This window comes from Takifugu flavidus, chromosome 13 (assembly GCF_003711565.1).
Source record: "Takifugu flavidus isolate HTHZ2018 chromosome 13, ASM371156v2, whole genome shotgun sequence".
NCBI classification, from domain to species: domain Eukaryota; kingdom Metazoa; phylum Chordata; class Actinopteri; order Tetraodontiformes; family Tetraodontidae; genus Takifugu; species Takifugu flavidus.
In genome coordinates this window covers 8756923-8781203 of record NC_079532.1, presented here as the reverse complement: position 1 = coordinate 8781203, position 24281 = coordinate 8756923, and the positions used below count along the sequence as shown (strand labels likewise).

At 52.8% G+C, this 24281-nt stretch overlaps 4 protein-coding genes across 10 annotated transcripts; 2 read left to right on the top strand and 2 right to left on the bottom strand.

Annotated features, from left to right (window-relative positions):
- Positions 1–117: 117 nt before the first annotated feature.
- Positions 118–2821, top strand: LOC130535907 (aquaporin-9-like). The gene is made up of 7 exons (XM_057051311.1): positions 118–316; positions 421–541; positions 791–796; positions 1083–1220; positions 1305–1423; positions 1766–1983; positions 2222–2821. The coding sequence occupies exons 1-7, from the start codon at positions 239–241 to the stop codon at positions 2421–2423; spliced, it is 882 nt and encodes a 293-aa protein (XP_056907291.1). The 5' UTR covers positions 118–238; the 3' UTR covers positions 2424–2821.
- A 771-nt stretch (positions 2822–3592) lies between these two features.
- On the bottom strand, positions 3593–13150 carry LOC130535896 (disintegrin and metalloproteinase domain-containing protein 10-like). Of its 2 annotated transcripts, none has more exons than XM_057051294.1 (16): positions 12962–13150; positions 11294–11444; positions 10765–10883; positions 10529–10687; positions 10096–10208; positions 9728–9877; positions 9053–9145; positions 8798–8981; positions 8189–8352; positions 7901–8084; positions 7668–7818; positions 7410–7593; positions 7219–7327; positions 6916–7136; positions 6691–6817; positions 3593–6232 (listed from the first exon to the last, which is right to left on the bottom strand). In XM_057051294.1, the coding sequence occupies exons 1-16, from the start codon at positions 13026–13028 to the stop codon at positions 6000–6002; spliced, it is 2409 nt and encodes an 802-aa protein (XP_056907274.1). In that variant the 5' UTR covers positions 13029–13150; the 3' UTR covers positions 3593–5999. The 2 variants fall into 2 exon arrangements, with proteins under 2 accessions (XP_056907274.1, XP_056907275.1); XM_057051295.1 differs by having other exon boundaries at positions 10108–10208.
- Positions 13151–13999: 849 nt separating this feature from the next.
- fan1 (FANCD2 and FANCI associated nuclease 1) lies at positions 14000–18220 on the bottom strand. Its single transcript, XM_057051286.1, has 13 exons — positions 16877–18220; positions 16653–16793; positions 16334–16535; positions 16031–16264; positions 15821–15952; positions 15636–15744; positions 15427–15546; positions 15193–15357; positions 14950–15112; positions 14774–14877; positions 14503–14697; positions 14281–14409; positions 14000–14213 (listed from the first exon to the last, which is right to left on the bottom strand). Exons 1-13 carry the CDS (start codon positions 17919–17921, stop codon positions 14076–14078), a joined length of 2877 nt encoding a protein of 958 aa, XP_056907266.1. The 5' UTR covers positions 17922–18220; the 3' UTR covers positions 14000–14075.
- A 234-nt stretch (positions 18221–18454) lies between these two features.
- On the top strand, positions 18455–24277 carry apba2a (amyloid beta (A4) precursor protein-binding, family A, member 2a). 6 transcript variants are annotated; one of them, XM_057051293.1, is made up of 13 exons: positions 18455–18637; positions 19551–19640; positions 19859–21057; positions 21140–21217; positions 21296–21335; positions 21415–21554; positions 21919–22005; positions 22078–22263; positions 22359–22538; positions 22649–22861; positions 23040–23159; positions 23250–23390; positions 23640–24277. In XM_057051293.1, exons 3-13 carry the CDS (start codon positions 19882–19884, stop codon positions 23709–23711), a joined length of 2433 nt encoding a protein of 810 aa, XP_056907273.1. In that variant the 5' UTR covers positions 18455–18637; positions 19551–19640; positions 19859–19881; the 3' UTR covers positions 23712–24277. The 6 variants fall into 6 exon arrangements, with proteins under 6 accessions (XP_056907273.1, XP_056907271.1, XP_056907270.1 ...); XM_057051291.1 differs by having other exon boundaries at positions 21409–21554; XM_057051292.1 differs by having other exon boundaries at positions 18456–18637; positions 21137–21217.
- The last annotated feature ends 4 nt before the right edge of the window (positions 24278–24281 follow it).

The following is a 24281-nucleotide window of genomic DNA, read 5'->3' as shown; positions in this document are numbered from 1 at the left end:
GTGTGATGCGTCCGCCGCCTCCCAAAAATGACTTTATGTTCCAGCGAGACCTCCTCTCCCGCCATGTGCTGCGGCTGACGGGGGGGCGGTGACGGACCGGATCGATGGCTGCTGCTGAGTGGCTGCGCCGGCTCGGAGGTGGAGATCGGGCAGCAGAACTCTGAACTTCAGCACCTCGCTCTGCTGGACTTCTCATAGTTTTAAAGGCAGCAGCAGCGGCCGGCGACGCGGGACAAAGATGAGGAAACGCTGTGCCATCAAACACGGAATTTTTAAGGAATTCCTGGCAGAATTCCTGGGGACGTTCGTCCTGGTCGTGAGTATCGTTTCTCTCTTCTTTTTATTTTTATTGACAGCATCATCAGTTTGTGCTCAGCTGCCGTTGGTTCTGTTTGGCTCTTTTCCCGCTCGCTTCGCCAGCTGTTCGGCTGCGGCTCCGTGGCCCAGACCGTCCTCAGCCGGAACACCCTGGGGGAGCCGCTCACCGTGCACATCGGCTTCTCCGTGGGGCTGATGATGGCCGCGTATGTGGCCGGAGGGTGTCAGGTAAGCCCGCACGGCCGCGCGTTTCAGTTTGAGTCGCGTTGTTATCACGTTGAATCAGATGTGCAGCTCCGCGTCCTGCTGCCCAGTGCTGCCCCCCCCCCCCCCACACACACACACACACACACACACACACCAAACATCGATCTGTCGCTGCCAGGGCGCAGCTTCTCTGGGGTCAAACATCACCCCGGGCACCAAATGTCCTGCGAACCCCATTGATCAGAGGCTTCTGTCTGTCACACAGGCTCGGGCCCAAACCCAAGCAGCCTCCTCCGGTTCTGGCAGCTCTGACTGACGCTTTTGTAAATGAAAGCTAGTGTGTGTGTGTGTGTGTGGGGGGGGGGGGGGGTAACACCCCCAGTGTTGTTTCTTAAAGGTTGAATCCTAATATGGGGCTATTATTCTGCCTTTCTGCTGGTGAACACACAGAACAAAGCCACCTGCCCCCCCGGGGCCGCTGCCCTTCTGCCTCCCTGATGATGGGGGGGGGCATCATGACGCACCCCTCTCCCACTTCCTGTCCTTTCCTCCCCCAGGGGGCCACGTGAACCCCGCGGTGTCTTTGGCCATGGTGATTCTGGGTAAGCTGAAGATCTGGAAGTTCCCCTTCTACGTCATCGCCCAGTTTCTCGGCGCCTTCGCCGGAGCCGCCGCCGTGTTTGGGCTGTATTACGGTGAGCGGAACCGAGGCCCCGTCGGTACCGTTTGTTGCTCACGGACCCTGTGGGGCGACACCAATACTTCTGTCCTCTTCCCAGACGCCTTCATGGACTTCACCAGCGGGATCCTGTCGGTCACAGGCATCAATGCCACGGGTCACATCTTCGCCTCCTACCCTGCGCGGCACCTGTCCGTCCTCGGCGGCTTCATCGATCAAGTGAGTTCCGCTCGCTGCGACCCGTTGACCTCCAACCGCCCCCCCCCCCCCCATCCCCCCGTTCAGGCTCCAAATACTTGCAAAGCCTGGCAAATGCGGCTAATGCACCATCGATTGCCCCAGTTGGTCCGAGAACATCCCCCCATTTGCTCAGTTTTGGGTCCAACGACCCATTTCCTGAAAGGCCGGATCCATACGAAACACCATCTCCCACCATCTCTGAGCCGGCGCACTGATCCAAAAATAACACGTCTAACAGATTCATCCCGTTGAACAGCCGGTTGAGCGAGCGCCACCCAGCAACGGTCGCCCCGCTGACCTACCTGTGGTCTACCTGTGCAGGTGGTGGGGACGGGCATGCTGGTCCTCTGCATCCTCGCCATCGTCGACGGCGGAAACATCGGCGCTCCCAAAGGCGTGGAGCCGCTGGCCATCGGCCTGATCATCATGGCCATCGGCGTGTCCATGGGGCTGAACTGCGGCTACCCCCTGAACCCCGCCAGAGACCTGGGCCCCCGCCTGTTCACCGCCGTGGCGGGGTGGGGCATGGAGGTCTTCAGGTAACCCCCAACACGCGTGTGTCACGTATGGATTTAGGAGAATGTAGAACGTAGACGATGGCTCTAACATACCTCAGTGGTGCCGCTGTGCTGCGCGGACGCTTACATAAGGTCACGTGTGCGGCGCCCGATGCAGTCGATGGTCACGAGCGATCCGCCAATGACATCGGTACCGGTCGATGGCGCGGCGACCTCCGCGACCTCTGCGGTTGTTTGACGCTTCCCGCCTCTCTCGCAGCACTGCCGACTACTGGTGGTGGATCCCGGTGGCGGGCCCCATGGTGGGGGGCGTGGTCGGCGCCGTGCTCTACTACCTGCTCATCGAGCTGCACCACCCCCGAGACGAGCCCGAGAAGCCCCGCGAGGAGGAGGAGGACGAGGAGGACGAGGACGAGGACAGCAGCCTGAAGGACAAATACGAGATGATCACCATGAGCTGAAACAGACGTGGACTCACTGCTGGAGCCCGGTGCTGAAGGTCCAGCACCGCCATCTCACTCTGGGTCGGGGGTCCACCTTCGGTCCTGATCCACAAACATCAAACACACATTTATGTCATCTGCACTGTAAAAACACACCCCTCCAAACTCTGGATGAGTCCCTCCACGCTTCGACAAAAGGTCAAACCTTTCATATACATCTTGTAAATACTGTATTATAGTCATTAGATTTTAAAATTTAGCCAAATATGGGAGCCGGACTAGTAGTTTTAGCTTCTCTCGTGTGTTGTTAGTGTGTGAAGTCGCCTCCTCGACCTTTCTTCTGCTGTCTGAAATATTCATCACTGTTTGGATTTTACGGTTTTATCGACATTAAAGTTCGATCACTTCGCTCCGAAGCTGCCGGAGTTTTAAAGAGCAGAAGCTTTCAGCCTGGAACCGGTTCTGTGTTCTCCGGGTCTGTGTTTTTAACGCTAAATTTAAATCTTTCCAGTGGTTGGAGGGGAAATCCAGAGCGGATCCCCGAGGAACCCCAACATTCTAACCACAAAACACGTCCGATCCAAAGGCGAGAGCCTGACCTCCACGGGAACGGCGCCCGCTATCCCAGGTCTCTCTCTCCGGGTCCTGGGCATCGGTTGCAGCCGAAACACTCGACACAATCGCACTTTGTCCCCACAAAGGCAGAAACTTCTGCTTGGTCAACAGATGTGGCGTGGGCTCCCCACACGGGGCCGATGTTCTGCCGAGCTGAGCGAGGAGGGCGTGTAACACCACACCGAGCATCTGCAGCCGAGGGGCCGTATTGATTATCGGTAGCCGGACACGTTCCGCTGCACGTGCCGGTGCTGCCTCCGGGCTGTCCTGGTCATTACATCATCACACGCTCGTGAGGGGGGTGAAATCTATACATGCATGTATTTAAGAGCAACAACGTGCATCAAACACGCATGGCACTGCGGGTCCGCACTGGCACGGACAGCGGGAAGGAAACGATTGAGATTTTTCTCATTAAAACCGTTTGGATTTGTGGATTGTGGAGCGCGCCCCCTAGCGCCCAACCGACGCTACTGCAACCAGCTCCCGGGATCAGAGTTGAACAAGAATAAAATATTTCAAAATCTTTCCGCTGCAAACAGGGAAAAAATAACCACACGCACACTCAGACATTGCAGACAGTAAACAGGGGACTATTTTATTTGGAACCGGTCTTTTAATTTATGCATTTCAAGTACTCCCAAAAAATTACATCTCTTTGCACAATACAATTTGAAATCTTTTTTTTGTTCCATTTTTTAGTAAAAATGTTCAAAGTGAACAAAAATTTCCGGTACTGTATAAAACACAGTGAACATTAAAATCAGACAGTAGTAGTATTTTTTTTTAACCTTGTGTTCCTTCAGCCTCCATCACCAACAACAAATCAATTTGGACTTCTTTTTTTTTTTCAGTGCACGTTTATCTAAAAACTGTGTTTTCCTTCGGACCAAGACGACAAAATTAAAAGGAAAGTAAATTTACAGGCATTGTTCTTCGGCTCTTCTACCCGAACGGGGAGACAGGAGGCAGAGGCCAAAAGGAAATGTTAAACATTGAGCTCCACCACATTCAATTGTTTGAAATCGCTGACGATGGCGGAGAAAAAACGTGATTTTAACCAGCACAGAGACGAACAAAAGAAAATAAAACAGAGGAAAAAAAAAAAGAAAGTTCATCACATACATCTTTGAACATTTTGCTCTGGAGTTAAATTTTCTTTAAAAACAACCAAAAGAAGAAGAAAAAAAAGCAAGAGATATATCAAAATGTAACTTTCTTCTTTAAATGAAACGCTAATTTTTTGAAAGTACTGTACAAGTATACACGTAAATTCTGCGGGGTTAAAAGAGCGTGATGCGGCCGAGAGGATGAAACTCCAAAGAAAAGTCAGCGCAGCTTCCGAGCTGCCGATTCCACCCGGAGAATCCTCGGGACTTTTCCAACCGTGGGGGCAGTGTTGCGATGTGACCCGTGGTGATTATTGCATGCATTCAGAAAATATAAAGCTGGAGCACAAGAAAAGGCTTCTGTAAATCCCATGGCGGCTTTTACAGAAACACGTCGGGGTTCTTTTGGTTAGTGTCGTGTTCTATTCCCGGGTCTCTCATGCTATGGAGCCGGTGGAGGTCAGGCATCCTCTCCTTAAAGTAGTGCTAGTAGCATTAGCTGCTCCCTGTGTGGTAGAAAATCTCAGCTGCATAAACTGTTGGGTCCTGGATGCAAACCTGACCAGAGGGTTTCCTCTCACGGAACGGACGCTCGCCTACGGTGAAGTTAGTGAAGACTCCTAAGAAAGTGTGAGCGGCGTTCCAATACTGCTGCGCTGGATCCGTGTAGAGTGACACACATATAGTACAGACCTCGGTCAATTCATAGTCACATTTAATTAATGTGTCTGCATGCCCACACTGAAAAAAAAGCTCGTAAGACTGGCTATTTCAAGGATAATAGAATGAATTCATCTTACAGTTTTCCTGTACACCACATTAGAGTCGATTAATCTCGGAGAACTAACCGCGGTACACGGCACGCTCCGTTCTACGCTACGCCACGGCAGCCTTCTCGATCCCGCCTCTACATATTCAAACAGGTAGAATCGTCGTAAGCTTCCTGTAGTGGTTATTCTTCCTTCAAATCAACGGAGGCAATTAAAAAAACAAAAAAAACAAAGACAACGTGAACCGAACCGGCCCGAGTTCCCTTTCCGCTCCGACGACTCGCCTTCGCTAGCTTGTGACGCGTGTTAGTCAAAATTATAGAGAAAAAAAATGTTAAAAAAAGGAAGCTGGAAACAAAAAGGGAGAGTGAAAAGTGGGAAATCGCGACCTGTTCGATATCAAAACCTAACGAGAGTGAGAGAGAGCCACCTGATTGGTCGCCAGATTCTCACCTGCGACCAAGACCTTCATCTGCGTGTTGAGTCCTGAGAGCAATAAGCCAAAAAATAAACGAAAAAAGAGTGAAGAATTACACATTTACAGTAGAAGAAATAGTTTTCACTTATGATACACTAAGTATTTACAGTCACATGCAGAGGACTGTCTGCACGGGGAGACCGGAGCCTGTGTCTTTTGCCGTTAGACGAGTGGGGAAAAAAATCACAAAAGTGCCGCAAAATCCCCACCGAGTGTCTCTGGAATCCCGGCGGAAAAAAATAAAAATCAAAAATCAAAGCACGGAACAATTCACCAGCAGCCACGGAGCGTGTCACTCGAGAAGACGTCGCAATAGAACGGAAAACACAGCACAGAATGTACTAAAGCTACACGTGGTTCCTCAACTCCTCGGCTCCTCGCGCCAGAAAAAGAAAACGAAGAGATGGAAAAAGATGCTTGATCGCACTGCGTTCGGTGGCCGCGTCCACTCCGCAAAGAGCCAATTAGGTTGCGTTTCCTCCTCTGTGTCCGCAGGTCGACGGCGCGACGCAACGGCCGCGTCAGGCTTTTCTTTGGATGGAGTGACGCTTTTGTTTCCCACTGTAGGCACAAGGAGGAGCCAAGGCATTGGAGGGGGGCGGGGAGGCGGGGCCGCCGGGCCTCAGCGCCTCATCTGGCCGATCTGATAGTTCTCTCGGTGCTGGCGGTGGTGTCTCTGCGGCTGCGCCTGCCGCTGAGGCTGCCTCTGGGCCTGGCGTCCGCCGCCGTGTCTGTGCTGGTGGCCGTGCGGGTGCTGGGCCTGGTGCTGCGCCTGGGAGCCCCCGAGCTGCTGCTGCTGCTGCTGCTGCTGCTGTTGCTGCTGCTGCTGCTGCGCTCGCCGCCGCTTCAAGGTGCCTGTGACAGGATAAGGCGTGAGTCGCACCGGGTCGGCGTGGCCGCTGCTGCCGGGGCCCAGAGGGGGCGTCGCCCCGCTTTCTTCACATTTTTGGTTTTATATTCGAGGACAAACGTGTTTTGCACGATGACTCTCGTCGGGTTCTGTTCGGGGACTTTAAAGGCTATTTCAGGACAAGGACGGACGCCGGGAAGGTTCGGAGAATTATTGACCGATCTGCTTCCTATAGTGGCAGCTGTGGACCACATCGCCCCCTACTGGCCAAACAGGCCCATGACAATTCAACGTGACCAAATAACAAAAGAAATTCTTTGTTTTTTTTAAGAAAACCTTTACGCTCATGGATATCGGCGCGTTTTAGTGGATCCTGGACAGACACGGGACCACAGCTGAATAATATAGCGTTAGATTCGTCTAAAAAACACACTCAAGTGTGAGGTTTCCTGGCAAATCTCACCTGGGAGTGGTTTGGGTGGAGGCAGTTTGGGGTTGCTGCTGGGAGTGTGCACGCTGCAGATCTTAATGAAGCCGGCCATGAGCATGATGAGAGCGATGCCCATCAGTAGCACAGCCCACCAGTGAGCCTGGAGAGGAGAGAAGAGGGAAAACGGGTCTTGAAAACGGCCCCCCGGCGTGACAGGAATACACGCGCTCCGTCCGTGGTCGCGCTCCAGACACGTACCACGATCCACTCGGCGATGTTCTCGTAGAGCTCGGGGTTGAAGATGGCCTTCTTCAGCCTGGCCAGCGGTCCGTCCGCGTCCACCAGGCGGCACTTCATGAACACGTCGCAGTAGCCCTTGAATTCGTTGCACGGCGAGCCCGCGGGCAGCGTGATCTCCTTCTTGTTGAAGAAGCGAGCCAGACGTTCGGATCTGGTGCTGCTGCACGTGTTGGGATTCACTGCGGGGAGAAGAAAGCATCCCACCGTGATCCAACGACCCCTCCAAGAACATTCCCGTTAGAACGGGATGGCGTGACTCACTCTTCTCCATGCAGCACACGTGACAGAGCTCCGTCTCGTCCTTGCCGTCCTGGCTGGCACAGGTGCACGCCTCGAGTCCGTACTTCTCGCAGATGGAGCCGGAGCAGCCCTGTGGGGGAGGAGCATGAGGACACGTGAGGCCCGACACCCTCTGGTGCGAACGCGGCGTTACCATAGCGACCGCTCCTCACCCCGTTGAGGCAGACTTGAGTCTCTCCGTGGCAGGCGGTGAAGTTGGCCTTGGGCTCGGACGTGGGGCACTGGGCGCTGACGCCGTTGCACATGCCCTGGTGGGCGCACTCCGACTCCTCGCGGCACTTCTCGTTGCGGCCCTTGTAGGAGCACTCGAAGGTGCAGCAGGGGCCCTGGCTGGGGCTGGACAGACAGGCAGCGAGGCGTTGGGAAAGAGCACGGCCGGGCGGCGGCACCCGGGGAGGAGCTTCACCCACCTGCAGACTTTGTTTGGCTTCAACTTGCACTTCTTGTTGTCGGGCTGGTTGGCGTCATAGCAACACTGGTCCCGGCACTGGTCGCTGTAGCCGCAGTCGCACTCCTCTCCCGGCTCCACCAGGCCGTTGCCACAGATGGGCTGGCCGGACTCTGGAGGCACAAATGAAATGGCAATTAAATGGCGAGCTACGGGCGGCGGGGCGGCTTTGGGACGTGACCCCGGCGGACGCACCGACAAAACAGTTGTTCCTCTTCTTCTGCAGCACGTTGGTGATGTTGTTCACGCTGCACACGGAGAACTTGTTGTTGTTGAGCTTGTCCCCCGACGTGGCTCGGGCGTACATGATGTAGTTGCCCTTCTCCTTCATGTCTTGGCTTTTGGACTCTCCTGGCGTGCACTCGGGCCCAGAGTCATGCTGGGAACAACACGAGAATCATAGCAAACCAGAGGAGACGGGACAACGAGCGCCGGCTCAAACCCACCCGATGTGCACGAATCCGACACATCGTGCACACTCACCGGGGAGCCGAAGTTGTGGCCTACTTCATGAGCAAAAGTGATATGAGAGACTTTGGGGGGAACGTGGGAGGCGTAGTTCTGAACAGTGATGATTCCAGTGTTGAGAGACTTCTTCTTGCCATCCGAGTACAGCTTGCTTTTCTCACAGATGCCTCCGGAGCTCCCTGGGATGGAAAAACACAAATAAGAGCAAATAAATATTTCCGCCCAGCGACGAGAACATTCTGATTAAAAAAACATTTTTCAATTAGCTGCCCACACGACGAGTTCCTGCGAACACCACACGCCAGACACGCCAGCTAACCCAAAAAGGAGGAACAACCTCCCGCAGCACATTATACACCTCGACAGTGCTTCCCGTCAAAACTTCAAACGGGAACGCGGCTCGGAACGCCCGGGAGACGCTACGTCGGCACATCGAGAGCGGCGCAAACGAGCCGCCGGGACCTGTCGCATCTGCACACGGTCCCGAAACAACCGAATAAATCAACATTTAAATGTGAAACGCCTCAGAATGAACAACACGTGATCATCTCACAGCTCGGTTACGACCTCAGCCCGACACCCCCCCCCCCCCCAAACGTGCTGTAATCCGCCATCTGTCAGTACCTGAGGGGGCGCCGACCCAGGCCAGGCCCAACACGCCGTCGTCGAAGTCTCTGTCGGTGAAGACGTAGGCCAGGCAGTAGTCGTCGTGGTTCTGCTCCGAGTTGAGCTCCAGGAACTTCTCCACGCCGATGTTGGCGAAGCGGAACGGGTTGGAGCGGTCCCTCTCGTCGCTGGTGGTGTTTATCTACGAGCGCACGGCGGAACTCAGCGGAGACAAAGGGAAACGTGCAAACGTCCCCTCAGAAAGAGGCTCACCCTGATCCGTTTCACCATGAAGCTGATGTTGCGGATGTCCTTGAACTGGGTGCCCTGGTAGATGGCGTCGATGGCCTTGACGTGGCTGGAGATCTGAAACGGTGACACGTGCATTCGATTCATGCCGCACAGCACCGGCAGACTGGAGGCATCAATAATAAATGCTTAACTCACAAGCACTGCACGTCTCAGATAATGGCTGGGATGTAAAAAGGTCGGTCCTGCCATTAAAGAGCTACTAAAAGATTCTTTATTCTGATGTAAGTGTAGCAGAATTCCCTCCACTAACGTCGGGAGGAGCCCAGCTAAAACCTGCCAAGTCCAGTCGTCATTACGACCCCCAATTAAACTTTGATTTGCACGTTATCAATAATTGAAGCTGATAAACCCAACTTGAGCGTGCGTGTCGTGCTGCTGGAGCCACAACGTGCATGGATGGAGTCTATGGAAGCATAATGAGCACAGTCATTCTGGAATTATCATTAATCGTGTTGGTGTGCGCGAGCACAGGTTTGATCCATTTACTCCCGTCAACCTGAGAAAAGGGTCCGTTTGTTACTCGGGACTCGTGGAGTTGCTTAAAAGGCACCTCAGTCGTGCCAAGAGGATTTACAGGCTGGTTAAAAATATCTGTGCATGTGTATCGGGCGGCGTGCGAGCGAGCCCGAGCGTCACCTGAGCGATGACGGCCTCTCTGGTCTTGTAATATTTGTAGAAGAGGTGGTCGGTCTGAATGAAGAGCTGGCAGGTGTTCTTCTCTGGCTGAGTCATCCTCCTCTTCCTCAGCAGCACCGGCTTATCGGAGCCTTCGTCCGTGTGGAGCTCCTGAGCCGGACGTGGACATTAAATAAAACATACACACACATATATAGATGCTAAAGAAAAGGTGGCTAACTAGCTAACGCCAGTATTTTTAGGCTGTTTTCCCAGCGGCAGCACGTCTATAATGATAAACTAAATCCCCACTGTGTGATTACTGAACATTACAGTGATTCCACCGGATTCATCACCCCCCCAACATCAGGAATGTGGTTTCCACATACGTGTAAGTTCACCTTGGGCTTCTCTGCGACGCCCGACTCTTGGTACTTCTTCATCCTTTCAAACACGGAGCTATCAGCACAGCCTCCCTCGGGGCCATACTTGTGAGGGTAGTCTGAGAATGTCAGGCAGACACAACACCGTCAGGATTACAGGACACAATGTTTAGACGCGCTGCTTAATACTCTATTTTGGGCGCTATTAATGATGAGCTAATGGATGTACTTACACGCTACTGGAGCTTAGCATTGCAGCCTGAGCCGCTACATTAGCCAGTTATTGTTTCATTTCCCCCCAGCTGTGTGGCATTTAAAGTTTGGGAACTGAGCTTAGCGCTCATTATATAGAGAAAGGCTGCGCTAATGTGTTAGCTAACCCTGCCGTTCGCCGGCCCGACGTATAGAAAGTAGCGGTGCTGCCGCCGCCCACACTTACGTATGTCGTCTTCGTGGTAGATGACCGAGTGGAAGGGCACGTTCTTCCCGTCCAGGTATCTCTCGGCAGGCTCCACGTAGTAGTTGCCGTGGTAGCTCTGGATGAAGCCTTCAAACTTACCGTCCACGATGGCGCCGTGGCTCAGGGTTCCCTTCTCCCCTGGAAACCCACAAGACAGTGGAATGGGTGTTCCGGGAAAACTGGGAAGGATCAAGCTCGAGCAGCCCAAATGTTACCGTATAGCTCTCCTGTGTAGATGTGAGAGGTATCATATGGAATCTCCTCTCCTGAGACTTCCACCTTTAAATCTTCGGCGAACAACTGGGTGTCCCTCTTCATCCGTAAATTGAAATGCCTGAAGGGGGGATGAAAGGGAAACAAAGGGAACAGCGCAGGATATAAATAGGGAAGATGTCGTTTCTGCTCATCACAGAGACGCTACAGACACCAACACAGAGACATTTATCTGCTTCTGGGAGGAGGCAATAAAACAAGGGCTTCGTTAGGACGGAGGAAGCAGCCAAGACGCGCTTGGCAGCATCTCAAAGCCTTTCATGTCACACCTACACACTTTTAATGCATGCACGAACGTTAGGGAGATAAATGCTATTAATCTCCCAGCAGGGGAATTTCACATCACAGGAAGCTTCAAAATTCTGCGGGGACGCAGGAAGAATTCCCATTAACAGCTTTTTCCGAGGCTCCGCTTATTTACGGTCTTACTCCCGGCAAAACGACCACAAACGGGGACAGAAATGGGCAAACCTTCCGTGAGCGTGGAACTCTAAATGAAGGAACTTGTCTTCGTGAGCGAGCGCCCTCTTGGCCCTTTGATGCTTGCTGTGCACCAGCTCTGTGTCATAGGACAGGCCCTCATAGTGAAGGATGTACTTGTTCAGCGGGTTTCTGTAGTGTCCTGTGTCAAAAGAACAGAGGAAGGACTGTTATCGGCACAGACAAGGAAAACGCCGGCTTTTCCCAACGCCACGCCGACCGAACGGATCCACCCGCGTCCGTAAAAGTGGCTCGGATGAGCGGACGCCGGGGTTTTTGGGCAACGCATCCTGTAAACGGCAGGTCGTGGGAAATGTGCTGTCGCAATCCGCCGGAGGAAGCCGACAGGAACTGGCGTGGAATTGTTAATAAAGCCGAACGGCTGCCAGCTGCTGAGCTGCCACCAAAGAAGTGGGAGGTGGGCTCAGAATGCAAAAGGTTCTCAGCGACCTCCATCACCCAGGCGGCTTTAAAGAGTAAGAAAAGGTAATTAGTACCGTCCGTAATCCCGGTTCTCTGGCACTTAAAATGACAGAAGTGGCGGGCAGGTGAAGCGGCTTCAGCTCCCCGTCTGTGCATGTGCCACATCAAACATTCAGACTCCGGCATTAAATTTTTCATTGAGGTGACGGCGAGACGCGAAGGCCGTGGCTGAAGACGTCCCCCAGCGCTTACAGGAAGGTCCTGAGACCCGGCTCGCTGGGGCCGGAGCCCTCGGCAGCGGCAGGAACGAGCTGTGGAGGTGATGTTGTGCTGCTCCAGACCAATTCCAGTTAATAAAAAGGAAACACGCCGCTCCTGCATCCGGATTGGACAGAGGGGGGAGAGGAGCAGAGACACCTGGTGTGAGGAGCCCCAGCTCCTGCAGCCATATGTGGAAGGATGCATGGAGCCACCCCGACATGCATCCCATAAGAACACGATATCATGTCCACAGAGGTGATTCGAGTTTATGTCAATGACGACGGGACTCGAACCGTCAACCTCTGATATCTGACACATCCCGAGGTACGAATCACAGCTGTTGTAATTTGGTTGCTATGGTCAAACAGCACGAGCGACAGCATCGCTTTATTAACTAAGAAAAGCACAAAGGACAACACACACACGCACGCACGCACGCGCGCGCACGCACACACACGCAGAAAAGGCGAAGCCGCTGCAGCAAAGCAGCGAATAATCAGCGGATCCCGCATCCGCCATCGCCTCGGGCATGTTTTCCGTTCGGTGTCGACGGCCAAATCTCTTTGTTTTTGCCCCAATCTCAGCCCGTTAGCGGCTAGCGCGGTAGCATCGTGCTAACGGTCCGCTAACCCGGGCGGAATCCGCCGTCCTCCCACAACAATGGCTGTCGCGGCTCTCCGCTCGGCAACAGCGGCGCCGCGGCGCCCTGACAGCCGGAGCGGCGACACCGCACCGCCGCTCCCCCGGCCGCGCCGGCGCCATCCGCGCGGCCGCACCGGGGGCGAGCCGGCTTCTGCGGGATCGCCGCTGGATGGCTGCGAGTTCTGCCGCAAAAGGGTGCAGTCTTGCCCACAACAAGCAGGCCCCGCTGATCCGCTCGGCTAGCTAACGGGCTAGCTAACGGGCTAGCAGCCTCCCCGCTGCCTCGGCGCTCCGCGATCGGCGGATTCTCCGGCAGCGACGCGGCGGACTCACCCTGGATGTGTCCGAGCAGGCAGACGGAGAGCAGGAGCCGGAGGGGAAGCGCGTCCGCCATGCCCATTGTTAAAGCATTGATGCCCTTTTCACTTTATTGTCCTACTTCGCCAGGCGCAGACGCCCTGTGTGTTTATTGCAGCTTCCTCTCATCTCCTCCTCCTCAGCGCCGTGACGTCACCACGCAGCGCAGCCTCCCCCCCCCCCATAATAAAGTAAAATTAAAATAATCATCCATACCTGCAATCGTTCATACTGTCCATCTTTATCTATCCACTACATCACTGGAGATATAGTAACAGTATAGTAAAACAGTATTTTTTTATGTTACTATTACGATCATATTAACATGTCCACCCCCCCCTTTTCTAATTACCCGAACAACAAACTTGTAGATCTTTTGCTTTGCTGATGAGCAGCCCACTCCTGTTGCTTAGCAACATGCATCCTGCAAATATAGCCTTACCAACTAAAAGTTTGAGGCTTTAGCTTCGAACATCTATGAGGAAGCTGCTCCTGGTTGAACATCTATGAGGAAGCTGCTCCTGGTCGAACATCTATGAGGAAGCTGCTCCTGGTCGAACATCTATGAGGAAGCTGCTCCTGGTCGAACATCTATGAGGAAGCTGCTCCTGGTCGAACATCAATGAGGAAGCTGCTCCTGGTCGAACATCTATGAGGAAGCTGCTCCTGGTCGAACATCAATGAGGAAGCTGCTCCTGGTCGAACATCAATGAGGAAGCTGCTCCTGGTCGAACATCTATGAGGAAACTGCTCCTGGTTGAACATCTATGAGGAAGCTGCTCCTGGTCGAACATCTATAAGGAAGCTGCTCCTGGTCGAACATCTATAAGGAAGCTGCTCCTGGTTGAACATCAATGAGGAAGCTGCTCCTGGTTGAACATCTATAAGGAAGCTGCTCCTGGTTGAACATCTATGAGGAAGCTGCTCCTGGTTGAACATCTATGAGGAAGCTGCTCCTGGTCACGTCTGTTTCACCTGATATTTCCATCATTCAGCATTAAATGTGACAAAATGTTTATTCGAGTGTTCAGTAATTTTCTTTATTCACATCAGTCTTTATTCACATTGGTCGAGCAGCGTTCCAGGTGGACTAGTCCAGAGGAGCTCCTCGGGCTCCGGTGGCCACCACGTGACACACCTCCACGTCAGCCCCCAGCTTCTGAAGCTCATCCAGCCAGATCTGTTGCTTCTGGGACAGACGGTCACTGGGCCCCTTCACCTCCACCAGCTGCACCACAAAGACAGTTTACGTCACGTTTGCTACCACTGAGTTTGTCTAAGAACGGAGATCTGACCTTGTAGGTGTGGTCGGAGGTGTTCCACACCACCAGATCTGGGAGGCCTGCACGGCAGTGTCTGTAGTCCTTCGCCATCCGTGCTATTACTCCTCCCAAAAAGGCTCCCCCCAAACACGACACAAGTGACTGCAAACAGAGCAGACGTGTGATCACATGACCTTCCGCTCTAACCTCGCCGTCGTGGCGTTTGTTGCTAGGGTTGTGATTTTAAAGGCGTACCTGCGCCTGTTGGAGGCACGAGAAACGGTCCCAGCTGATCAGGGAGCACATTTTCCCCTCCTGCGAAGTCCAGACGTCTCCCAACATGCTGCACAGCGTCTCCACCGGCGCCTCCTGGAGCATCCGGACGCGAGTATCGATCGCTTCCCATCGGTTCTCATAGAAACAATCGGTGTGAAGGTCCAGCGGACACGCCTGACGGGCGACAGGAAGCTTGGATCAACTGGACGCCCGCACACTCACACCACCTCTCCAAAGGAGCTGCCGTCACCTGGTAGGGGTATCTGAACACATCTGGAACGCCCTCCATGAAAATGACGTCCCAGAGCAGAAGGGCAAAGAGCGCTGAGAAGGTGGCGCCCTCTCCGTGGATCCCTGCCACAAACCCCAACATCAGCGTCAGAAACAGGAAGCAGCCACACGAGAAGCAGAGGCTGGTCCGGGTACCTTGATCGAAGCCTTGTTGGCGGTAATGTGCTAACGACAGCTCTTCGACGGAGCATATCAGGGCGCCGTCTGCACTCCCTCCCTGCGCTCCATTAGCCGCTATAACAAACATAGATTTCCCCGCCCCCCCCTGGTGAGGAAACAGCTGCCCCCGGATCGTTACCTGCGGAGAGGATGGATGGCAGAGGCAAAGTCAACAAGGGACACTTGTCCTCTTGGGAAGGGGACATATGCCGAACTCACGTGTCTCACGTCGTTGACCTGGAGCGTCGGAAGGTCCCGGAGCTGCGCGCGATACTTCCTGAAGCTGTTGGACTCCTTCATGCGAACGGCTCTCTGGTAGAGTGAGAGTTTATGTCCAGTTCGCACCAAGGGGTCCGACAGCCCCTCTCTGATAGCACCAATGGCCTAATAACGACACAAACCGCTGTTACTGGGCACAGCCTGGGGAGAGAAGCACACCGAAGCTGCCCCCACCTGCTCGGGCTGTTTTAGGTGTTGGTGAAGGTTCAGGGCCAGTCGGTCCCACCACCGTCCTCGGCTGTCCGGACAGAAAACGCTTTGCCCGAGTAGGGACCGAAGCTCCTCCACTGCTTCCTGTAACACGAGTGGGGAACGCCGTAACTACGACGGTGCGTCGTGAAAATGGGCCGGGAAGGGGGGGGGCAGTAGTAAAGGAGCAAAACCTTGTATTGTCGCAACCTCTGCAACACCTCCACCCCTCTGGATAAGATGCGAGTGTAGGCCCAACCAGTGGTGAAGCTGCGTAGGAACACGGGGAGCTCCTCCTGGTGCCTGTAACCAATGCTAACATTATTAGCGTCACAATATTTACAACTGTGGATGCATCCCATAACAAAGGCTCAGTCACCTGAGGTCAAGGCTTTCTCTCAGCTCCTGCCAGACACCTTTGGCAGCAGTGTAAAGCTCCAGAGCTTCTTCCCACTGACCTGCCTGCATAGCTAAGGCCAAGTCTTGCAGGGCTCTCATGGACGCTTCATATCTGTTGGGTCAAATAGAACTGTGAGAACTTCTCGTGGGTTTCCTGCACAGTAAATAAATGCTACCATGTTCTTGTCACCTGATGAGATCCTCCCGGTCCTGGAACACCTTGGATTTACGCGCTACTATATAGTCTGGGAAGGCCAGTCGGCCCGAGTTGACCAGCAAGATGGTGAAGAGCTGGCTCTGCCCACCAGCTGCCGTCTCCTCCTCATCCATGTTGTCCGAGAGAGAGAAGAGTAGGAGGACGCGTGAGAAGACGGCGCGAGGAGCTCGACACAATCGAGCGCAGGGACCCGCCAGTTGCTTTGCCCTTTGGGGAAAAAGGGTGAGCTCATCGGTGCGATGCGCGTGCGCTGAACTATCATGTGGACCTCTTTACCTTCTCAGGATGACGGCTCCAATGCTGCTTTGAGAGGAGGCCCTGGAGAAGAGGGACTTTTGCCTGCTGAGTCTCATCAGGCCTTCCACCAGCTGCTGTTTCTGAGTTCCAGAACTGCCCAGGTGGAAGGTCTTAGCCAGGGCTTTGAGTTCAGGAGCAGGCAGGAGATCCAGAGCCTCTGCTAAGTCCTGAAGCTCGCTCTCTGAAACACACCATCCAGTGAGCAGACCAGAAGTTGGGATTGTGAATACAAGGCAGCGTGGAACAAACCTACTGCACCAAGAACATAGTTACGCCTAAATGCATTATTTCTTCTCACCTGACTGGAGAAAGCCACCGTCCACCAGCTCCTGGACGACCGGCTGCAGATCGCGGCATATTTCTTCATAACCCAGTTTGCTGACTTGGAGCCACTTCAGCTTCCTCTGAAAGAGTCTCACGTAGAGCTTCTGCGCCGTCACTTTGGAGGAGAAAAAGCCCGACAGCCACCTTTTACTTCCCGTCCCCCAAAATCAAACATAAAGGAACGACGTGTCGGCATACCTGAGAGCTTCTCAAAGGCTTGCACGTGGGACATATCGTGGTGGTTGAACAACGCTCTGTCGTCCTCGTTCTCCAGGACGGCCCCGAGTACGGAGCGGAAGTTTTGGAGGTAGTAGGGAAGCCGTGAGGGCTGCGAGAACCGGACCTCCTGGTCAGCAGGGCTGCTCTCAGCACCACACGCTTGTGGAGCATCTTCACTGGCCTCCTCAGCATCTCCGCCACTCACCGAACACCCGGAGGTGGTGACGGAGCTCGGCTCTTTGGCGTGAGGCTGCTTCTGACCGTCATGTTTTGCTCTCTTTGGGGATCCAATCGTGTTGGAGGAAAACACCACCTTTCTTTTTACTAATGAGGAGGAGGACGGGTTCTGGTCTGCAGAAACCGGTTGTTCTTCCCATCCTGATGCTTTGTGATGGAGATTTTGTGCTGTTTCTGAGCCTGGCTGGACCTCCGGTGCACCTGTGGCTGTAACATCAACAGCCGTCACACAATTATCGGTTCCTTCAAATCTCTGAAGTAGGTTTTCTTTCTGCGAGCTGTCCAGACTCTCAGAAGATAACTCCTCTTCATGGTGTTTCTCCACTTTCTGCGCTGTCTCCGGAATCTTTTGACGTTTCCTGGATAACCTGGCAGAGAGACTTCCAAGATCGAGCACCCTGACGACACTCTTTTCCTGGCTTTCCTTCTTAAAATGGCTCTTTTTGAAATACGGGCTGGTCTGCTCCTTGAGCCCGTCTTGGTTCTGCACCGGCTCCGGAGACCTGCGTGCATCCTGCTCGCCCGTCCCATCGGGAGAGGCCGAAATGCTTCTCTCAAAGTTCTGACACTGGAAATCAATGTGCTCGTTTAATTTGAATCTTGGTACCATGTGGCCGCACAGAGGGCAGGCGAGCCGGGGCGGGGGTCGGCTGCTGAAGAACGACGTGATCGGGGTCGTGGAGCTGGTGGAAGCTCCATCTCCACTGCTGCCTTTCTTCTTACTCCTCTTACTCTTGGACAAAGTCACAGTTGGCTTTAGTTTGTCTTTATTGGCTCTTTCTCTCATGACGGGCTCAGGCGGATGAGAGTTCGTTTAGAAAATGTCCTTTTTCGTATACTCCGACGCATTATATCGCAAAGATTCTATGGCTTCTATTAGCTTAGAGACACAGCAGAGTGTTGCCATTTGTAGATATAAGTATAAAGTTTATAAATGGGTTAAACCCTGTATGTTCTAGCACACCGAGAGCTAACAGCTTCCATCTGCAGGATAACAACAATCCCGCTTCCCAGGCAGAACTAATCGAGAGCAGAATCATGGAACAGTCTTATTAATCGATCCGCACCATCTCGATCAACAGCAACGTTCGTCTTTGAGGATTTAAAAAAAAATAGATATATTAACTTATCTTGTCTAACTATAGAACTTTTACGTTAAAGAATATCTAATTCTTTTTAATCGTGACACCAAAATGAATCATGTTTACAATAAGTGGCCAGCGCACACTAGTGGGATTAATGTATATTTTTTAAAGAAACACTTTGAATCTAAATAAGATAAACGGACTATGTGTGTATTTGATTTTGTATCTGACGGTGCCGCTCACTCTGATTCCGTGTACGTGGGTTTGAGCACTGCGAGCACATGATAATAGGGAGCGTATGTTCTACACAGGTTCCAGGGCTGCTGTGCGGCTTTTATTCAAAAATCACCATTCCGGAGCACAATCGCCCATGCACACAGGCATTTTAGCGGGAAGACCACCGAAAAGGCCGCTGTCGGTAAGTACCACATGGAATCAACTATTACCAATGTGGATAAAAGGTGTTTAAATGCGCGAGGGCCTCTGCGGATTCCGACAATGGACGACGACGCTGAAGGTCCTCTGATGCATCAGCCCCCAAACCGGGTGTCAATCAAGGTCGATGTGAATCTCAGCCGCCGGATCGTCTCCTGTTGTGGAAAGCACGCGTGTCTGTGCGTGTGTGCATGATTGCGTACGTGTGTGCCTGTGTGGGAGTCAGCTCCATCGCCATGGCGGCGTGTGCGCGCTCCATAACTACATCCGAATGTATGTGGATAGCATGTGACTGCGAAGTCCGCCTGCGTGGAACCGGATCAAACATCTGCAAATGCGGCAAAAGTTCGTCGTAGCCCGAATCAGAACCTGCAAATCACCAAGGGCAGGGCGAGGTGTGCGCAACGACACCGTGCGCGCCTGTGATACACCTTTTTTATTTTTCTCCAATAATTGCCATTTCAGCACCATGGAGAGCATGATTAGGCCTGCAGTGTAATAGAGGAGATTAATCCCATAATCTCATGCATTACTATCTGATCAACGCCGTGAGCTGCCGGGATTAGTTCACATATTCAGGAGTTCCTGTTAAAATGAGGCTGGGATGTCAGCGAGCACCGAGGGAGATGGAACAGCTCTAAAACAACAACACACTGCCACGTCTCCAAGTTGCACACATTTTTCTTTGGGCATTTCTGTCAGAGATAAACACTCGTGTTCTGTTTCAGATTTTATTTGACTTAAATTTCAGTGACCTCTGAGGTAGTTTAGGTGTTGAGAGAAACTACAGACGGACGTGTTTAAGTTTTCAGTCATTTGGCAGCTACAAAACACGAAATGCGCTGTTTTTGCATCCTTAATGAGCTGTGGAATGATGTGTTATCTGTCTTGACAAGGACAATTGTTGTAGCGGGACGTCAGAAGAATGATGTGCTCTTCCCCAAAGTGCGTCGTCAGAGGCCAGCGAGACATGGATCATAAATCTGGTACCTACCTGACCTCTGATACCTGCAGCAGGCACACGTTGCTAATGACGACTTCACAATTTAACAGATTAGCTCTTTATAGGTCTTCACATTTGATTGTGCTAATGTAGGCTTGTTTCAGTCTCAGTTTACGGTTTAGTTGTGGGAATATCTGTGTTTTAATCTTTTTCCCCCATTTAAATAATGCAAACCTTTAACTTCAGTGTATCCATTTTCAGAGTTGAGGGTTTAAAGGACAGCTATGGCTCATGGAAAGAGAGCAGCTGCCATCTCTGACATTTTGGCTACCAGCCCTGCGCTGCCTTCCGGTTCGGGGGTTAGCACGCAGAGCGAAGAAGATCAGCGGCGTTTGGTGGGCGAGGCATCAGAGCAGACGCCGTGCGCCTTGATTAATGGTGATAACGACCACCTGACTCCCCCCGTGCCTGCACACCAGTTTTACATGACTCGTGAGCCAAATCCTCAAGACATGGAGGACACCTGCTCTGAATACGACAACGTGGGCTCCGACGTGGAGCAGGACTGTGATGAGGTGCTGCATTTAAACAGAGAGGCCGTCGGGGACGCGAGGTTCTACAAGCCGGTCTGCCCTGAGGACGGAGGATACGGAAAGCACACGGCGGGCGATGATATTAAGGAGGGCAGCCGCGCTGTGGACCGGCTCGCTCCCAGATCTCGACCCAGCACAGAGACATTCAAAGGATTACAATCGGGGGTCAAGCCTCACAAGGGAAGCCATTCCTTTAGGCCCTATTGTGCTCCTGCACGGGATGAAGCCCAGAGGGGCGTGGCAAAGGGCCACGAGAACAGGTTCCTCTTCAGTGATGGAGACGAGATAGAGGAAGTCCTGGATGGGGCCAGGTTTATAGAGGATTTAGAGGAGACGGAGACTCTCACAAAGACTCGCCTTTGTCAGGACAATGAGAAAGACAGAATCAGAAAAAGAGGCGATGATCCTCGAGTCACGAGGAAGAAGAATCTCCCAGGAGGGTGTAAGAAGCGGGAGTTATCTCATGTGGATTCCAAGGAGAGACCCGGGAAAGGACGCGGGAGGAGGGGGACAGGGGAGGACACGGAGCGCGTCGCCTCTACTGTCAAAGGATCCACAACCTGCAGTGCTGATCAGCGTCCCAAGACCTCTTCAAAGGACTCGAGAAGAGGCTCAGTGCGGAGCAAAGCCAGATCCAGCAAGCAGCATCCTCCCCCGTCTCCTCGCCGTGGTCCCTCGCCTGCCAACACCCAGAAGGCTCAGCAACATGGAGAGATGCCTCCTGTGCCCGAACCCACGCCCTCATCTGCTGCCAGCCCGGACAGTGACCCCAGGGTTGTCAGAGCAGCCCAGTCTCATCAGCACGTCCCGGAACGGCAGGAGGAGCCACGAGAAGATGCACAGAAAGAGCCGGAAAAGGTCCAGCAGGTAACCAGCAGAGCAGAGACGGACGGTCGCCTCGGCCTTGTTAGCCCACATGTCAACAACATGTGTATATTGTGCACAGCAGGAGGAAAAGTGCAGTGCCGAGCGTCCACCCGAGCAGAATCCGGAGATCGTTCCTGCAGAGGAGGCTGATGCACTCAAGGTTAACTTCTCTTCAGCTGCATGTGTGCGTATACAGCGTGTCGATCCGCTCTAAACTATCAACATCTTGTTGTTTAAGGAGACACAGCAAGCTGCTGCCTTCCCGAGCTTCGAAGACGGTAATTATCCCACGCTATTCTCGAGCCATCGTTTGTGCTGTTATTAATAAGAGCCGTTTACTCTGCTGGAAAGTCCCAGGTCCCTGTGAGCCAGAAGACCTTATAGATGGGATCATCTTTGCCGCTAACTACCTTGGCTGCACTCAGGTCTTGTCCGATAAAAATCCGTCCAAGTCTGTCCGCATGTCCCAGGCCCAGGAAGCTGTCAGCCAAATCAAGGTAACCTGCCTCTCTTAACATCTACTGATGTGCTTCCCAAGGATCCGTAGCTGCCAAAGGTTGCAGAATTTAGTGTGTTTCAGAAAGGTACGAATGCATTTTTAGGATCAGAGGCTGATTTTCCCACCATCAAGCAAATTGTCTTAGCCATGGAACTAAAGGAGAAATAGTCTTTTTTTTTAGATTTTCAAAGCAAGTTGTAAGGCAGTTTAGCCCTGCTGCACTACCGCCATCTCACCACACGGCGGCGCTGCTGCGCGCTCTTGCCCTTGCTCTGATGAAGAACCGCAGCTTCCATCACTGACACGAAAGTATCACAATGTCAAAAGTGCTATATAAAAGTTTTTTGACTTTAATTTCAAAGAGCCAAGATGAAGATTCTCAAATAATGACTGAAGTGGACCTTTTCATCTCGACGAAAGCCGTCAAAGTGCTGAACGCCGACACGCAGGTCAGCAACTCCTCAAACAAACGTGAGTTATGTCTGAGAACTGCCTGATTCCTGTTTCTGCTCCACACACAGGAGACCATGATGGACAGTACCTTGCGTACCATCTCCTATATTGCTGACATTGGTAGCATCGTGGTTCTGATGGCTCGCCGACACGCGCCCGAGGCCTCACCGGAGGATTTTCCTGAATGTCCTGACTCTGCCAGTGAGGCCACAGGCCAGCACACCATGATCTGCTACGTGTTTGAGTCCGAGGATGTGAGCATTCGTCTTTGACTTTGTGTTTCACCTTCTCTCGACCATGTTCTTCCTGCAGTCTTTGTCTCATGGCGTTCCTCTTCTCCTTCCCCCAGGCACAGCTCATCGCACAGTCCATTGGTCAGGCCTTTAGCGTGGCCTACAGAGAATTCCTGCGAGCCAATGGCATCAACCCAACAGAACTGAGCCAGAAACAATACAGTGACATCATCAACTCCCAGGAAATGTACCATGACGACCTTGTCCATTTCTCAAACTCAGACAACTGTAAAGAGGTTCGCTTGTTTGTCCATTTGGCTGCAGATGAAACGTGACGGAGAGCGTCGCGTCCCCTGAAAAGCGCCGTTTCTTTGCGTATCACCGGTGAATATTCTTCATGCTGTAGGTGTATGTGGAGAAGCAGAAGGGGGAGAGCCTCGGTGTGGTGATCGTGGAGTCCGGCTGGGGCTCCATCCTGCCCACCGTCATACTGGCCGGGATGCTGAACAGCGGCCCTGCAGCTCGCTCTGGGAAACTCAGCGTCGGCGACCAGATAATGTCCATCAACGACACCAGTCTGGTGGGGCTGCCGCTCGCAACCTGCCAGGGCATCATCAAGGTATGGGTCATATCAGGAGTCTCCAGGCAACGAGGAGCAGAACCAGGTGTCCTCGAGTGTTTACGTGGGACCTGGATCCTTCTCCTGGTTGCCTAGGGTGATCTATTCCAGACTCACAGAAGGAAATCTTCCCCCCCAACCAGCGTGTCAGCCGTGGTTGTTGTTGTTTGTGGTCCAGGGTTTGAAGAATCAGGTGAAGGTCAAACTCAGCATTGTGAGCTGCCCCCCCGTCACCACCGTCCTCATCAAGAGACCCGATTTCAAGTTCCAGCTGGGTTTCAGCGTGCAGAACGGCATTGTGAGTGTGGAGCGCCATCCAGAGCGAGAGGGCGGCCGCCGCCCTGCCGCCCCCCCTGGCCCGTCTAAAAGGCCTCTCCTCCCCCCTCAGATCTGCAGCCTGATGCGAGGCGGCATAGCCGAGCGTGGCGGCGTCCGCGTTGGCCACAGGATCATTGAGATTAACGGCCAGAGTGTCGTTGCCATGGCGCACGAGAAGATTGTCCAAACGCTGTCGGTCTCCGTGGGTGAGGTAAGCTGAACCGCAGTAACACGCAGCCTCCTGGTCATTGGACGCACGCTACATCATCATCAATGACTCTGAAGGCTGACATGGTTAAAAACCCGAAATTAAGGATTTATTGAAGCTAATTAATTTCCTTTTCCCTGAAAGGGTTCCACAGTATCTTGAGCCCCCCCGGTGATGCATTAGGGATTGAATTAGTCCTGGATTGAGATGATGTGATTAGGAATGAGCCTCTCATCTCTGCCTCCCCTCCAGATCAACATGAAGACGATGCCCGCGGTGATGTTCCGACTCCTGACAGGACAGGAGACGCCGCTCTACATATAGAGGCCCCGCGTGGTTCTGCTCAGTGGCACCAGGATAATTTATTTTTCTATCATTTTATTTTTGTCTGCCTCCCGTCACAGCACCTGAAGGAGCATCCGGTTCTCACTTTCAGGTTTTTGCGTTGTCATAAAGGCCTTAACGATGCGAATACTCCGTCTGCGGTACTGGACGCGACTTTCCAGTGTTAAAGAGACGCAGCTTTGAGGTCACACTTATTTTCCTATGGAGAGATAAATGAGTACATTTATTTTTATTTGGTCATTTTTACAAAGTGTAAAAGCTCAAGGACGGGGTTGGAAGGCCATATTGCTACTACAGTATATGCATGTTATATATTAAAAACGCTGAACGGGGATTCATTCTCGGTTTTCCACGCTAATCTGCTACCATAGCTGGAGATTATGCTGCGTTAAATGATGCTGAAGGCCAAAGACTCATCTTCTTTCTCGGAATCATGCAGTATGAGGCGATTGCCACCGTTGCCAGAGCGCCCAATGCAAGAATGTATCAAAGATATTCAAATGAATGTAACGTTACGACACATTAACAATATAATCGCAACTCGAGTCT